The sequence below is a fragment of the Heteronotia binoei genome, chromosome 6 (assembly GCF_032191835.1).
Source record: "Heteronotia binoei isolate CCM8104 ecotype False Entrance Well chromosome 6, APGP_CSIRO_Hbin_v1, whole genome shotgun sequence".
NCBI classification, from domain to species: domain Eukaryota; kingdom Metazoa; phylum Chordata; class Lepidosauria; order Squamata; family Gekkonidae; genus Heteronotia; species Heteronotia binoei.
The window spans coordinates 82,631,663-82,646,220 of record NC_083228.1 but is presented as its reverse complement, the minus strand read 5'-3'; the positions used below and the strand labels follow the sequence as shown (position 1 = coordinate 82,646,220).

Here is a 14,558-nt window from a genome sequence, read left to right as displayed (position 1 = left end):
TTGCTCTCCAAACCCCACCGGCTTACAGCACACGTCTCCTTCCGTTCCTTCCCACTTGGAACTTGATCACAACCGACTCCTGGGTGCTGACCATCGTGCGCCTAGGTTACGCAATCGAGTTCATTTCTCCACCTCGCCACCACTACTTCATTGCTACCCCCCCGTCTACACTCCTCCATCAGGAAATTCTGGACTTGCTCCAGAAAAATGCCATAGAACCCGTCCCTCCTCAACATCGAGGGACAGGCTTCTATTCGAGATACTTTCTGGTCCCCAAGAGGGATGGAGGCAAGCGTCCCATTCTAGATCTGCGAAACCTCAACCGGCACATCGAATACAGGAAGTTCAGAATGATCTCCCTGCAGTCCATCTTGCCCCTTATTCCCAGAAATTCCTGGATGGCTTCTCTAGATCTTCAGGACGCTTACTTCCATGTGACCATTCGACCTCAACATCGGAGGTATCTGCGATTCGCCATGGGCCAGGACCATTTCCAATATGTGTCCCTGCCATTCGGCCTCTCCACTGCACCCCGCGTTTTCACCAAGTGCATGGCAGTGGTGGCAGCTGCTCTTCGCATTCGGAACATACCAGTCTTCCCATATATCGACGACTGGCTTTTCATAGCTCCGACTCAACATCAACTGCAGAGCAACCTCAACACAGCTCTCACCCTTCTGAAATCCCTGGGCCTTCGTGTGAATGCTTCAAAATCTCACCTCACACCTACCCAGGACCTCAAGTTCATAGGGGCCCTTCTGCGCACTTCTCTCCATCGTGCCTTCCTCCCCGAGGATCGGGCACTAACTATCATTGCCTTAGCCAAGTCAGTTCAACAACAGCCTCGTCAGTCTGCATTCACAATCCAACGCCTGCTGGGCCTCATGGCCGCCACAACGTCTGTCCTTTACTTTGCCAGGCTACGGATGCGACAACTACAGCTCTGGATTGTACGAGCCTACCATCCTCAGGCGCAACCACAGAGCGTTTTACTCACTGTCCCACAGAGAGCACTTCTATCTCTCACATGGTGGACTATACCCGACAATCTGCTCGCAGGCATGCCGTTTCTACCGACTCCTCCGATGGCTGTCGTGACAACAGACGCCTCCAAGTGGGGTTGGGGAGCCCACTTAGAGGACAAGACCGTCAGGGGGCTTTGGACTCCCCCCGAGAGGGCCATGCACATAAACTGCCTAGAACTGATTGCTGTACACAGGGCCCTCCAATCGTTCCTCCCTCTGATAAGGGACCGACACGTTCAGATCTCCACGGACAATATGGCAACAGTTTACTACATAAACAAGCAGGGAGGCACCAGATCCCTCCGCCTGTGCCGTATAGCCGTACTGCTCTGGGAATGGTGTGTCAAGCACAACATTTACATGACTGCCATTCACCTCCCGGGTGTGGAGAATATTCTGGCCGACTCCCTCAGCAGGGTTCGCATAGACAACCACGAATGGTCCATCAATCCGACCTACCTTCGTCGTATCTTCCGATGCTTCGGAACGCCCAAGGTGGACGTCTTTGCTTCCAGGGAGAATGCCAAATGTCCTCGTTTTTATTCCAGGAGGGGCAACGACGCCTTCCTTCACAGCTGGACAGGTCCTCTTCACTACTTCTTCCCACCAACCCCCCTTCTGACACGGGTGTTGGTAAAGATAGCACGAGATGGCACGGACTGCATCCTTATTGCTCCATGGTGGCCTCGGCAACCGTGGTTCACGAGGCTTCTACAAATGTCCCGCCACACGTACCACTGCCTTCCTCCGGCAGGCGATCTTTTATAACAGGCCAGTGGTCAGGTTCTGCATCACAACCCTCGCGTTCTGGCCTTGGCAGCCTGGAGAATACATCCGCCTGCCTCTCCACAGAGGTAGCAAACATCATCCTCAACGCAAGGAAGCCTTCCACTAGACTTTCGTACCAACGCAAATGGAAGCGCTTCTGCTCTTTCGCGACGTCTAATCACCTGCAGCCAGAGTCAGCACCCCTTAACCTGATCCTTGATTATCTTCTTTCTCTACAGAATTCAGGACTCTGTTATTCCTCTTTAAAGGTTCACCTTTCTGCATTTTCTGCGTTCCATAACCCGGTTGATGGCAAAACTGTGTTCTCCCATCCCTTGTCTAAGTCCTTTCTTAAGGGCATGTTGCACCTCAATCCACCCGTTAAGCCCTTCGTCCCGACTTGGAGTTTATCGCTAGTCCTTTCCTGCTTGATGAAAGTTCCCTTTGAACCTATGGCTACCATAGACCTTAACCTTCTTTCCTGGAAGACTGCATTGCTGGTAGCCCTTACCTCAGGTAAACGGGCAAGTGACTTATGCGCCTTCCGCCACGATCCTCCCTACACTATTTTCCACAAGGACAAAGTTGTTCTGCGACTGGACCCTGCGTTCCTTCCGAAGGTTGTCTCCCAGTTCCACTTATCGACTTCAACTTCTCTACCAAAGTTTTTCTCCAACCCATCCGACCAGGGACAACGAGCCCTGCATTCTCTGGACGTTAGAAGGGCTTTATCTTTCTACCTTGATCGTACACAACCTTTCCGTAAGGACCCTAATCTGTTTGTGGCCTACGGAAATCCTCACAGAGGACACAAAATATCTACCCAAAGACTATCTAAATGGGTAGTTAGTGCCATCAGGTTGTGTTACGAACTGGCTAAACAGCCTCTGCCCGAAGGTCTTAAGGCCCACTCTACTAGAGCGGTCTCGACGTCTTCGGCTTTCCTGCAAGGCGTCTCCCTAGAGGACATTTGTGCGGCTGCATCGTGGTCCTCACCATCCACGTTCGTCTCCCATTACGCCTTAGACGTTCGTGCGAGACGTGACGCCTCCTTCGGTCAAGCGGTCCTCAGATCCATCTTCCACTGAAGTCAGGGGTGAGTGCATCCGCTTCCATCTCTATGTTGCATAATATGATGTGATTGGGTTACGTGACTAACTTTTTTCTTTTACCAGCACCCTCCTCCAGGACATTTAGCTGGCTAGTCACCCATGTGTGGGACTGCACAGAGACCACGAAGAAGATAAACAGGTTGCTTACCTGTAACTGACGATCTTCGAGTGGTCATCTGTGCAGTCACACACGCCCACCCAGCCTTCCCCGCTGCTGGCCTCTTGTAATCGTTGCTTAACTTGGTATAGTGTCAGTGCCAACGGCGGCTGGAAGAAACTGAGTGGAATGGGCGCTCTCCCCCCGCTCCAGGCATGCGCAGTCACTGCCTGCTCCCCAGGGCGGGAGGAAAGCGCGCCAAAAGACGCTATAGGCAAGCTATTGGAGCTCCGAGGTACGGATCCGTTGCCTGCGGCAAGACCCATGTGTGTGACTGCACAGATGACCACTCGAAGATCGTCAGTTACAGGTAAGCAACCTGTTTTTGCTTGTTTTCTGCTACCCTCTCTGCGTTATCCTTATTGTACACTGCCAGCAATTATAGGACAGTCTGTTAGGTGCTTGATTTCTACATTGATTCCAAAAATTTCCCACCCTCTTCTAGAGAAGTAGAAGCAATGGGGATCCTCCAAGATGTGTATTTCACATCCCTGTAGCTTTTAAGCCTTTTCCCAGTTGCACTGGTTACTTATTCCACCTCGCTTTTGCAAAGGTTGCTTTATAAAGTTAATTTTGAACATTGCCACCTATCAGAAGTCCATCAATATGTCACCAGTTGCTCCATAATATTCCAGTTCAACTCTGAAGATGAACAGAGTTGCTCTGTGTAAAGAAATGCACCTGCTTATAATGCCTTTATTTAGCAGCCGTGGTAACTGGCTTTTCCCCTCCTATCTGTACAGAAGTTGATTCACAGTATATGCAGAATGTCTGGTTTGTTTTTTCCATATATCAGTATTTGAGGGAACTGCAATTTCTTCTCTGTGACTTTACTTTGACTGTGTGCAGCTTGTAACAGGATATCACGTGTGTGTGGCCTCCATGTTATGTATATGGCGCTGCTGGGTCACTTCAAGAGGAATCCATCTGCATTGCAATTTTATGGGATGACTACTTTGCTTGTGAGAATTTCATTGTAAAGTAAACATTATATGAGACGCACTGGAAATCTCTATCACACTGCTCTATTCATTTTTTTAGAAAATGCCTATGTCCCTGGTTTGGTGTAGCGATTAAGTATGCAGACTCTTATCTGGAGGAACCAGATGATTCCCCACTCTTCCACTTGCAGCTGCTGGAATGGCCTTGGGTTAGCCATAGCTCTCACAGAGTTGTCCTTGAAAGGGCAGCTTCTGTGAGAGCTCTCTCAGCCCCACCTGCCTCACAGGGTGTTTGTTGTAGGGGAGGAAGATAAAGGAGATTGTAAGCCACTCTGAGACTCTGATTCAGAGAGGAGGCCAGGGTATAAATCTACGGTCATCTTCTTACATAGACCTGTTCAAGGCAGTCCACAAAGAAAAACAATACAGCAAAATCATAAAAACAACAAAGTAAAAATGATGAATAATAAAACAAGCCGGATGTAAAAAGCAGCACAAAAAGATTTAGCTACCTAAAATGATGTTTACAAAACAGTCCTCAGGCTAGAAGCAGAACACAGCTTGAAAAGATGGAATCTTTAAATTGAAAGCCTTCATTAAAGTGTTTTGGCCTGGAGGATGAATGTTGGGGAGCCCTCCAAAGACAAAGTGCCACCAGTGAAAAAGCCCTGCCTCTGCTTGCTGCCTGCCATCTTCTGCAAGCAAGGATGCATAGAGTATATTTCCATGTGAGGATCTTTGCTGGAAGGCTGAACAGTACAGGAGGAGGTGGTCCTTCAAGTGCTCCAGCACTAAGATGTTTGGGGCCTTAAAGAAAAGAAGTAGCCCTCTGAATTTTGTCTGGAAGCAGCCAGGCAGCCAGTTGGCTTAGCTACTCACATTAGAGTGATGTGAGGTTTTCTTCACTCCCTCTCTAAAGAGCACAGAGTCACTATAGAGTCTGAGGAACCCCAATTCAGATTTCTAAACACATTATGCTTGTGTATAATATTCCTAAAAGTCAGAAAGATGTTGCTAAGTATCTTTCCAAAAGCCATGAAAATGATAAAAGTGTGCTGAAATCATTTACTATTTGTACAGAGCCCAGTCCCTGTGCATATATGATTGACTTGGCAATTTACATCTATGATCTGTTCCCAGCTGTTTAGTGAGTCATTCTCACATGCCTTCAGTTGACAGTGTCAGCTGGTACAACAGCATATTTTCCTGCTCTGTTAGCCAAACAGGGGCTAACAGATCTGAGAACTTTCTCATTCCCCCACACTGGTCAGTGGCCTGATGTTCCCTGCACTAGAATGGTATTTTATCTCAAAGCTGCATGCTGGTGATAGGCATTTTGGAAGCTTACTTGTGAGTGTGGTGTAGGAAAAGGGGGGGAATTATTTGACTACTGTTGATTCAAACCAAGCATCAGGAAGTCTCAAATCTCTAGGGATCTGTACTAGATATATTGCACTTACAGCTTAAATTCAGTTGAACAGATTCTTTTGCATGTAATGGGCTACTTGTGCTTACAGTGTATGTGTACTTTGTATTCTAATAGTCAAGTGTGGACCTATCTGGGATTACTTACATCCATGGATCCAGGGCCATATTGAAAGAAAACAGAGTTCAGCAAACTTGTGGGGACCTCTGAGGTTTGCAGAAAAATCTGAAAACTTTAGAAAAATACATTGGGAGGTTTATAATCCCCTAAAAAAAGTACCATCTGCGCAAGTGCAGACAACTCACCGGATGCTTCTAGACAGCCTCCTCCATATTTGCTGCTGACCTACTGATGATGAGACTGCTGCTGGTACAGTGGCTCTTGCAGGCCCTGCCTCTGCAGCTCCAGGACAAAGGGCAGCCATGAGTAGACACTGACCCCATCAGTTCATGAAGAGGTCAATGCAGGACCAGAGAGGGCAGCTGCAGCACAGCCAAGCCCTGGTGGAGCTAATGGAGCATAATCAGCTGTGGTGGTTTTCTGAAAATTAGAGTGGGAGGAGAAAGAGAGAGAAAGATTGACAGAGAAGAGGTGGGGAGAAAGAGGAAAGAGGAAAGGGAGAGAGGGAAAGAAGCAAATACAAGAGGAGGAACATATGAAGCTCTCTCTCTCTCTCGGCTTGACTTCGCGAACGAAGATTTAAGAAGGGTGCAGTAGTCCACGTCTGCTGCAGGCTCGCTGGTGGCTGACAAGACCAATGCGGGACAGGCAGATCCGGCCACAGTGGCTGCAGGGAAAAGTCTGATTTGGGGTTGGTGCTGTAGCAGTGCGATTCTTCCTCAATCTCCTTTTGTCCTCAAGACCAGCTATGCATGCGTTCTCAAAGGAAGAGACAGCCTGGTGGATGGTGTGCCTCCATGCTTTGCGATCTGAGGCTAGGTCAGACCACTGGTGATGGTTGATGCGACAGGTGCCAAGGGATTTCTTCAAGGAGTCCTTGTACCTCTTCTTTGGTGCCCCTCTATTTTGATGGCCGGTGGAAAGTTCGCCATACAGAGCAATCTTGGGAAGGCGGTGGTTTTCCATCCTGGAAATATGCCCTGCCCAGCGCAGCTGCGTCTTCAACAGCAGTGCCTCGATGCTTGTAACCTCCGCCCGCTTGAGGACTTTAGTGTTGGTCACAAAGTCACTCCAGTGGATGTTGAGGATGGTGCGAAGGCAGCGCTGATGAAAGCGCTCAAGGAGTCGCAGGTGATGATGGTATAAAACCCACGATTCGGAGCCGTAGATGAGGGTTGTCATCACAACCGCTTTGTAAACATTGATCTTTGTGTCTTTTTTCAGATGCTTGTTGCTCCACACTCTTTTGTGCAGTCGGCCAAATGCACTGTTTGCCTTTGCCAGCCTGTTGTCAATCTCCTTGTCGATCTTGGCATCTGAGGAGATGATGCACTCCAAGTAGCTGAACTGCTGGACTGTCTTCAGAACTGATTCACCCACAGTGATGCAGGGAGGGTGATAATCTTCCTGGGGTGCAGGCTGGTGGAGAACTTCTGTCTTCTTCAGACTAACTTCTAGGCCGAATAGCTTGGCAGCCTCTGCAAAGCAGGACATCATATGCTGCAGAGCTGATACCGAGTGGGAGACGAGTGCAGCATCATCAGCAAATAGTAGCTCTCGGATAAGTTTTTCCATTGTCTTGGAGTGAGCCTTTAGTCGCCTCAGGTTGAACAGGCTGCCATCAGTGCGATAGCGGATGTAGACACCATCGTCATCATCTAGATCTACTGAGGCTCTTTGAAGCACCATGCTAAAGAAGATCATAAAGAGAGTTGGCGCGAGAACGCAGGCTTGCTTTACACCTGTGCCTATTGGGAAGGGCTCCGAGAGGTCGTTGCAGTGTCTGACTTGGCCTCGCTGGTCTTCATGTAGCTGGATGATCATGCTGAGGAACCTTGGGGGACATCCTAAACGTTCCAAGATTTGCCACAGGCCTTTCCTGCTAACGGTATCAAAAGCTTTGGTAAGGTCGACAAAAGTCACATATAGACCCTTGTTCTGTTCCCTGCATTTCTCTTGGAGCTGCCTGAGAACAAATACCATGTCGGTGGTGCTCCTGTTAGCTCTGAAGCCGCACTGGCTCTCTGGGAGGAGTTCTTCTGCAATGGTGGGCACCAGTCTGTTCAGGAGTATTCTGGCAAGGATTTTGCCTGCGATGGAGAGCAGGGTTATCCCCCGGTAGTTGGAGCAGTCTGACTTTTCCCCTTTGTTCTTGTGTAGAGTGATGATGATTGCATTGCGAAAGTCCTGTGGTAATTTGCCTTGTTCCCAGCAGGTGACAAGTACTTTGTGAAGTGTGCTATGTAGTACTGTGCCCCCATGCTTCCAGATCTCTGGTGGGATTCCATCAACTCCCACTGCCTTGCCACTTTTCAGTTGCTTGATGGCTTTAACAGTCTCTTCTAGGGTGGGGATCTCATCCAACTCTGTTTTCACTGGTTGAAGTGGGGTGAGGTGGATTGCTGAATCTTGAACTACGCGGTTCAGCCTGAGCCCATCTCGGAGGACCAGCCACGGCGAGCGGAGAAGAGGCCAGGCCCATCTCGGAGGAGCAGAGAAGAGGCCGCCGCGCCGAGCTGAGCCCATCTCGGAGGAGCAGCCACGGCAAGCGGAGAAGAGGCGGCAGCTGCGGGGCGGCTCGCCACGCTCCCCGGCACAGTTTCCCCCCTCCCCCCTAGCTCCACCCCAGTGTCTCCTGGCTCCACCCCCAAAGTCCCCAGATATTTCTGGGGTTGGACTTGGCAACCCTAATATCACATGACTTGTGTGACTCCACATGACTCACTGCTGAAAGCCAGTGTGGTGTAACGTTAGCGTTTCAGAGTAGGATCTGGGAGATCCAGGTTCAAATGCCTATAGGCTGCTGTGGAAGCTCTTGGGGTGACCTTAGGCCTGTTATAGGAGCTTTCAGGAAATGGGAAGAGAAAATAGTGATGAAGTGGAAATGAGATGCTGCCCAGAAGTCAATCGTTGCCGGTTGCTGTATGTGTGTGTCTTGGCTGAAATGCTCACCCAGCTAGTTGGACTTATTTAAATAAATATAAAGCTTTGTGCCAGCTAGGTATCCCATCCAAAGAGGGACCCAGTGTAATGGATAATAAACCTAAGACCTGAAATCAAACCCCTCTCAGCTATGATATACTCCTTGGGTAACCTTGAGTCAGTTACGCTCTCTGAGTCTTAACTTCCCTTTGATTGTGAAAATAAAATGGAGGAGGGGGAGAATCATGCACTTCTTGGAAGACAAGAAAGATAAATATGTTGATGGTGGTAGTAGTTTTCACCCACAAAACACAGTTTTTTACACAAGCTTTATCATTAAGAGATTGCCAGACCTCCTCCTTGTGCCAGGCTTCTTTCAACATGGAAAGTGTTTCTTCATCAATATGACAAGGCATCAGTAGAACTTGGAAGGTAAAGTGGCCATGTGGTGGAGCATTTGCCTTTCATGCAGAAGGTCCCAGGTTCAATTCCCTTCATCTCCCAGTTGGACTGGGAGTGCTGCCTAAGACTCTGGAGAACTGCTGCTAGTCATAAACAATATTAGAATATATGGATTAATGTTCTGACTTTGTTTCATATGCTTTAAGTTCACAAAGGAAACTTCAGTCAGTTTCTCAGCGTGAGGAACAAAATTAGGATCTTGGAGAGAAATCCAGAGGCAGGGTGTGATCTCCAAGTCAGAGAGCCCTTCCCTTTGCTATCACCCCTTTTTTGGCCTCTGTGGTGAGTGATGGCTGTTTCATGGCAGTGTCTCAGCTCAGAGACTTGGGCTCAAGAATGTGATTCAGCTCAAGGACTTGTTGAGCTCTGCTCCTGAAACATCAGTTGGGTGAATGCACCCATCATACATTTGGAGTTTGAAAACAGCCAGAAGTTTTGTAATGTGTTTCCACCCATCCCCAGGAGACTTGGAGTTTTTTAAAACTTCTCTGAAGAACGACAGTGCTAAACAGCTGGGGAAGGGGGAAGCTTGGGAACAAAGGGTTCTGCCAGATGCCTAACTTCCTCATGAAAGGAACTGGATGTGGTTTCTGGCATCCTGAAACTCTGCTGTCCTCTAGCGAAAGAATGCAAGTTTGCACAAGATGAGCAGTGCAATCATTGCCAACAACATAGTGGGTGGGGAAGTTGAAATTTGAATGTCTTAACTTTATCCTTTTGTAAGATCAATGCTAGAGCCTTATTCTGTGTTCATTTGTGAGATGATGATGTTACACTATTTAGGGCTTAAATGTGTTGCAGAATATAATTTGAAACTGCATTATGATCCAAAGCACATGATATTAAAGCATTTGGCTTGAGCTTTCCTTTGCAGGTCTTCTGTGTTCAGCGGAAGAAATCTTTTGACAATTTGTGTTAGCGCTCTTTGTGACCCCTTGGGCTATGATTCCACTGTATGAAAAATTTGTAAGTCCCTGGAATAAAGCTGATTATAATGGGTCATGAAACAGAAGCAATATCTTTTAACAATATGGTATCAGTTTGAAAGCTGATGCCCTTGGATTTTCTACCAAGCTTTGGAAGACCATGGCTTGATCTCACGCTGAGGAATTGTGCTCTGATTCTCTAGTGTGCCACAATACGTCTGCTGAAAGACCTAGGGCTGCTTATGAACCTGAGGGTTTGCTATTATTTGAGGACATACAACAGTGCTACACAGGGATGGCTAAAGGATGTTGCAAAGACATAATTTCCAGCCACATAAGGTGTATTGACTAGGCCAGTGTTCTTAATTGCATTTCATTCTGCTTTGTCTTCTTGAAACAGTAGGCTGTTCCCTGCCCCATAGTAAGTGCTGCACTTATATATAACCTAATTCATTTGAATCAGCCAGGCTCTAGGACCATTTCTAAGCAGCTGAAGCACTGAAAGTCTTATTGTAACCAAGTGAATAAAAATACAATTTTACCATTGGCTTGTTTCCTTTGCAGGTTTATTGCACCATCCAGCAAGCTTATATATTGGGGTCATCCAATTATACTTTCTAAGTAATTCTTTTTCATACTTTCTTTCTTATTTAGTTCCTGCTCATTTTTCACAAAGCTGCAGCTGGAGAGCTTGAAGAAGACAGTGGCTTGATGGCTTTGGCTAAACTCTCAGAGATTGATGTTGCCCTTGAGGGGGTAAAAGGAGCCAAGAACTTCTTTGAAGCGAAGGTAAAAAAAAAAAAAAGATTAGAACTTTGGAAATAGGAGGAAACAAAAGCTTATTGGAATTTCATAAGTCATTGCAGTGTCATCGACTAGAGTACCAGTTTGCCTTCATACTATGAAGCATATCTTATGGGTGGATTTTTAGGATTAAAAAACATGTAATGTACAGTCAATTTAGTTTCTTGCAGGCTAGTTTAAGGTACTGTGACATCTCTTCTCCCTCCCCTCCAATGAACTATCCACTCCATTACACAGGTCATGCTTCTTTGTAGCTAAGGCTGTTAGCTCAGACTAATAGAAGTTGATAGCTATTAAGCAAGAATATATTCCTGCTGTCTGGTCAGTAAATGATTTCTGTATTTTAAAATAAAGCAGAGTTACCATAAGCTGTGAGAGCATGCAACCATATTTTTGAAGATTTGGAACCACGATAGCATGATAGATTTGAGCGGAACTAGTGATGTTGCAAACCACTTCTGCTCTCTAGAGTAGTTTTTCAACTATTTTAAAGTTTATTGTGCTTTATTCTTATTCAGGTATATGAAAATATATTGAGTTTAATAAATATATTAGAATTTTTAAAGTATAAAAGGAGGAAAAGCTGCCTGAAACATTGGTGGCGGGGCAAAATAATCAATTAACTCATTAGTCAATTCACTTATGAGCATATGTGTCATTTGCAATCCAGGAGGAAGCCTGGCTAACCCCAAAGTGAAAAAAATGTGCTATGAATCTTGTGGTGGAATGGGCCTGCTCTGGCCTGCAGGCCCTGTTCTACCCTGCCCTTCCAAAGTTTTTTTCAACAGCTGAAGAGGCTTTTCTCTCTCTTTGGTAACCCGCCACTGTAACCCAGTGTTTGCAGAAATTACTCACTGGGAGGGTCAAGATCCCTAGCTTCTCTTCCCAGTGCTGAGAACTTGCCTCTGTCTTTCACTGCCCAATACCTGGTCACCATGGGGACAATTTCTGCCTTGTGCAGCCCTGGAGGAATAGCCATTGGCCAATTGCCAGCCTTCTCCCTGGTGCTCCTTTTAAAATAGCATGTCCAAGACAGTGGAGGTACAGAGAACCATTACCAGCACCAAAAGTTATATTTTTTAAAAAAGAAACCAATTGAGCAAGAGAGTCTAAAAAAAGGAGTAAAACACAGTGCTTCTGTCTTTCTCTCTGTACATGCTCTATCAGATGTTAGTCGGACAAGCTCCTTAGCTTAGGAAGTTACAGATCTCTACAGAGTTGTCATTACCTTGACGTTTTCTCCAGCTGACAGGCACCATGTGGCTAATGGCCACCTGTTCCAGATCTGTCTCCTCTAATGGACCAGCACAAAAGAGAACTTACTCCTTGCTAGTGTTCCCTCTAAGCTGAGTGTGAGCTAGCTCACAGATTTTTTGCTTCCAGCTCACACATTTTTGTTTTAACTCAGGAAAAATGGCCCCAGAGCACAATAATTTATGCAGTAGCTCACAACTTTAATGCCAGTAGCTCACAAGACCCCTGCATCTTAGAGGGAACATTGCTCCTTGCTCCCCTGAATTTTATCTTCTCGTTTTCTCCTCCCACTGACCTGGTCAGGCCAGGTAAGAGAAGCCTTTCCTGATGTCCTGGAGCCTTTCTAGACTAAAGTGCTCCAAACCTCTGATCCCTGCTTGGAGAAGGGGGAGCGTGTGACCCACCCATTATCTTTCCTGGTAGATCTATTATTATGTGTATGAAGGTGGGCTGAAGTAAGTCTGAAAAGTAATTGAGTTGACTTTCTCCCCTTCCTGCCTGTTTTCTGCTCAGAGAGGGGAAAAAATTAAAACCTTCAATGAAAAATTGCATTTCTTCAGAAATCCTTTTACATCTGTATGTACACAGGATTGGATTCAAACTTCATTGGCAATTTCCATTGCTCCCCCCTCTCTGTTGCAGACCTCACTCAGGGTCCCTGCCCTCAGGGAGCAACATTTTGTGGAGGTCAGTGGGCAGCAGTGAGGGGGGCCAGGCAGGAAAGTTCCATTCAATTAACATAAAATTTAGCCTGGATACAGCCCAGGGTATCTTTTAGAGGGAATGGGTTATTATGAATTTCTTACAGGAATTGTGCCTTCAGGCCTGCGTTATAATTTACCGGACCTTAGCAGTCCTGGAGAAGTAACAGACTTTTCTTTACATTTCTACCACTGCATTATAGGTTCAAGCATTGTCTTCAGCCAGTAAGTTTGAAGCAGAGATCAAAGCAGAACAGGATGAACGAAAACGTGAGGAAGAGGAGAGGAAGCACCGCAGAGCAGCTTTCCGAGAGCTCAAGTCGGCATTCAGTCAATAACTGAGGCAGCTCATCTGCCACCTAAGACTGGTGTACATTCTTACAAGCTGTGCTGTAGATTGGACACCCACCTCAAGAGGAACCGTAACAGAGTTGAAGCTCTTTTTAAAAATGTACATCTGAAACTGGTTGCAGAAATGTAACATTTACATCATGCCAAAAATGGTTCAAGTGACCTTTACTGCAGTGGGCATGGCCTTGAAGAATTAAAATATTCTAATGCTGGTCTGAGGCAGAAGATTGGAGCAACTAATAAGAAACATTGGTACTGAATAAGTACATTTTGGATAGGTAGAAAATCACAGCTTACTTCCTCTTTTTATTCTGAATGTCCCTGCCTCATAGTTATATCATTTTGTTACACTCCCTTTCTGTATATCTTTCAGCTCATCATTAATTTCCCCAAACCATTTATTGCTTCCAGGGGAGCAGGTGCTTCTTTTACATATAAAGTGTTTATTTGTGTGCTAATTTCCATCCATGTGCTCCCTGTCCTAGCAAGCAGGCTTCTGGGGCAGTCCCATTAGTGGGGGTAGGGGAGGAGTGCCTTTTTTATATAATTCGACTTTGAAACAATGCCATTCTAGGGTACAAGCAGCTGCTGCCACCTTTTCACCTGCGAGCATAAAGGCTCTACTCTAAGCAAAAAAAACAAGTCTCAATAGATTTTCTGACTCTGTCTCTCTGGTTGCATTCCATTGCACCTTTGGTGTTGGGTCCATAGTCTCTTTTTAGAGTTAGGAGGGAATAACAAATCTGACAGTAAAGTGGGTAATATAGTTGGTGATGCTTCAGTTGTCCACCTCTGGAAATCTTCTACCCTCTTGTGGTCATGTGTGAGAATGCAACTACTTCTTTGGAGTTATTACCTAATTGAAATTGCCAGTTCTGTTTGGCAGTATTTCTGCTTTGAAAGGGAAATAGAGTTTAGGTTCCAAAACAAGGAAGTGGCATGTTAATACTGTCCACCCAGCTTGTTCTATATTCAGAACAGACACATGTATATATGTCTGCATATATACAGGAGGGGGGATGTCAAGTTCTTTTTTCAAGTTTGTTCTCAGACCATGTAACAGACACCACATTCTTGTTTTTATTTTCACTAGAGTTTTTAGCTTCTTACACTGTGACACTAAGCTGTGAGTGTGGAATAGCAAAAAGGGAGTCCATCTTACATTAAACAATAAAACTGCTAAACAATTAAAACTTTATTTGCAAGTTCACAGATTATATTTGATAAAAATCACACTTTTTAGCAAAAAGTATTTATAATAAATGTTTTATACATTACAAAGTTTGAATTTTTTTTCTCTTCTGTTTCTTAGTTATACAAATAAAACATTTCTAACTTGCCAAATGCTAGCTTAAAATCTTTTGTGCCATCTTCTGCTTCAGAATTTGTTGGTCTAGATCTCTGCTCTGAAAAATGCAACTGCACTTTGCAACAAAATTAAGAGATTTAAGTCCTAGTACTTTAATATTTCAATGACAGTACAAAGTGGTTGCACAGAGTAAACTCTTGGTTTACTATTCTGACCTTAATGCTCAAGGGAGCCACAATGACTACTCCCTGAAAATATCAAATAATTGTATTAATTTTCA

At 45.7% G+C, this 14,558-nt stretch overlaps 1 protein-coding gene across 1 annotated transcript in view; it reads left to right on the top strand.

The window, feature by feature from the left end:
* EFHD1 (EF-hand domain family member D1) overlaps nucleotides 1–14,313 on the top strand; it is a 49,275-nt gene extending 34,962 nt beyond the window's left edge. Inside the window, exons 3-4 of the mRNA XM_060241954.1 lie at nucleotides 10,514–10,648; nucleotides 12,822–14,313. Of these exons, the coding sequence (XP_060097937.1) occupies nucleotides 10,514–10,648; nucleotides 12,822–12,956 (270 nt within the window). The 3' untranslated portion in view covers nucleotides 12,957–14,313. The remainder of the gene's footprint in view (nucleotides 1–10,513; nucleotides 10,649–12,821) is intronic.
* Nucleotides 14,314–14,558: the final 245 nt, after the last annotated feature.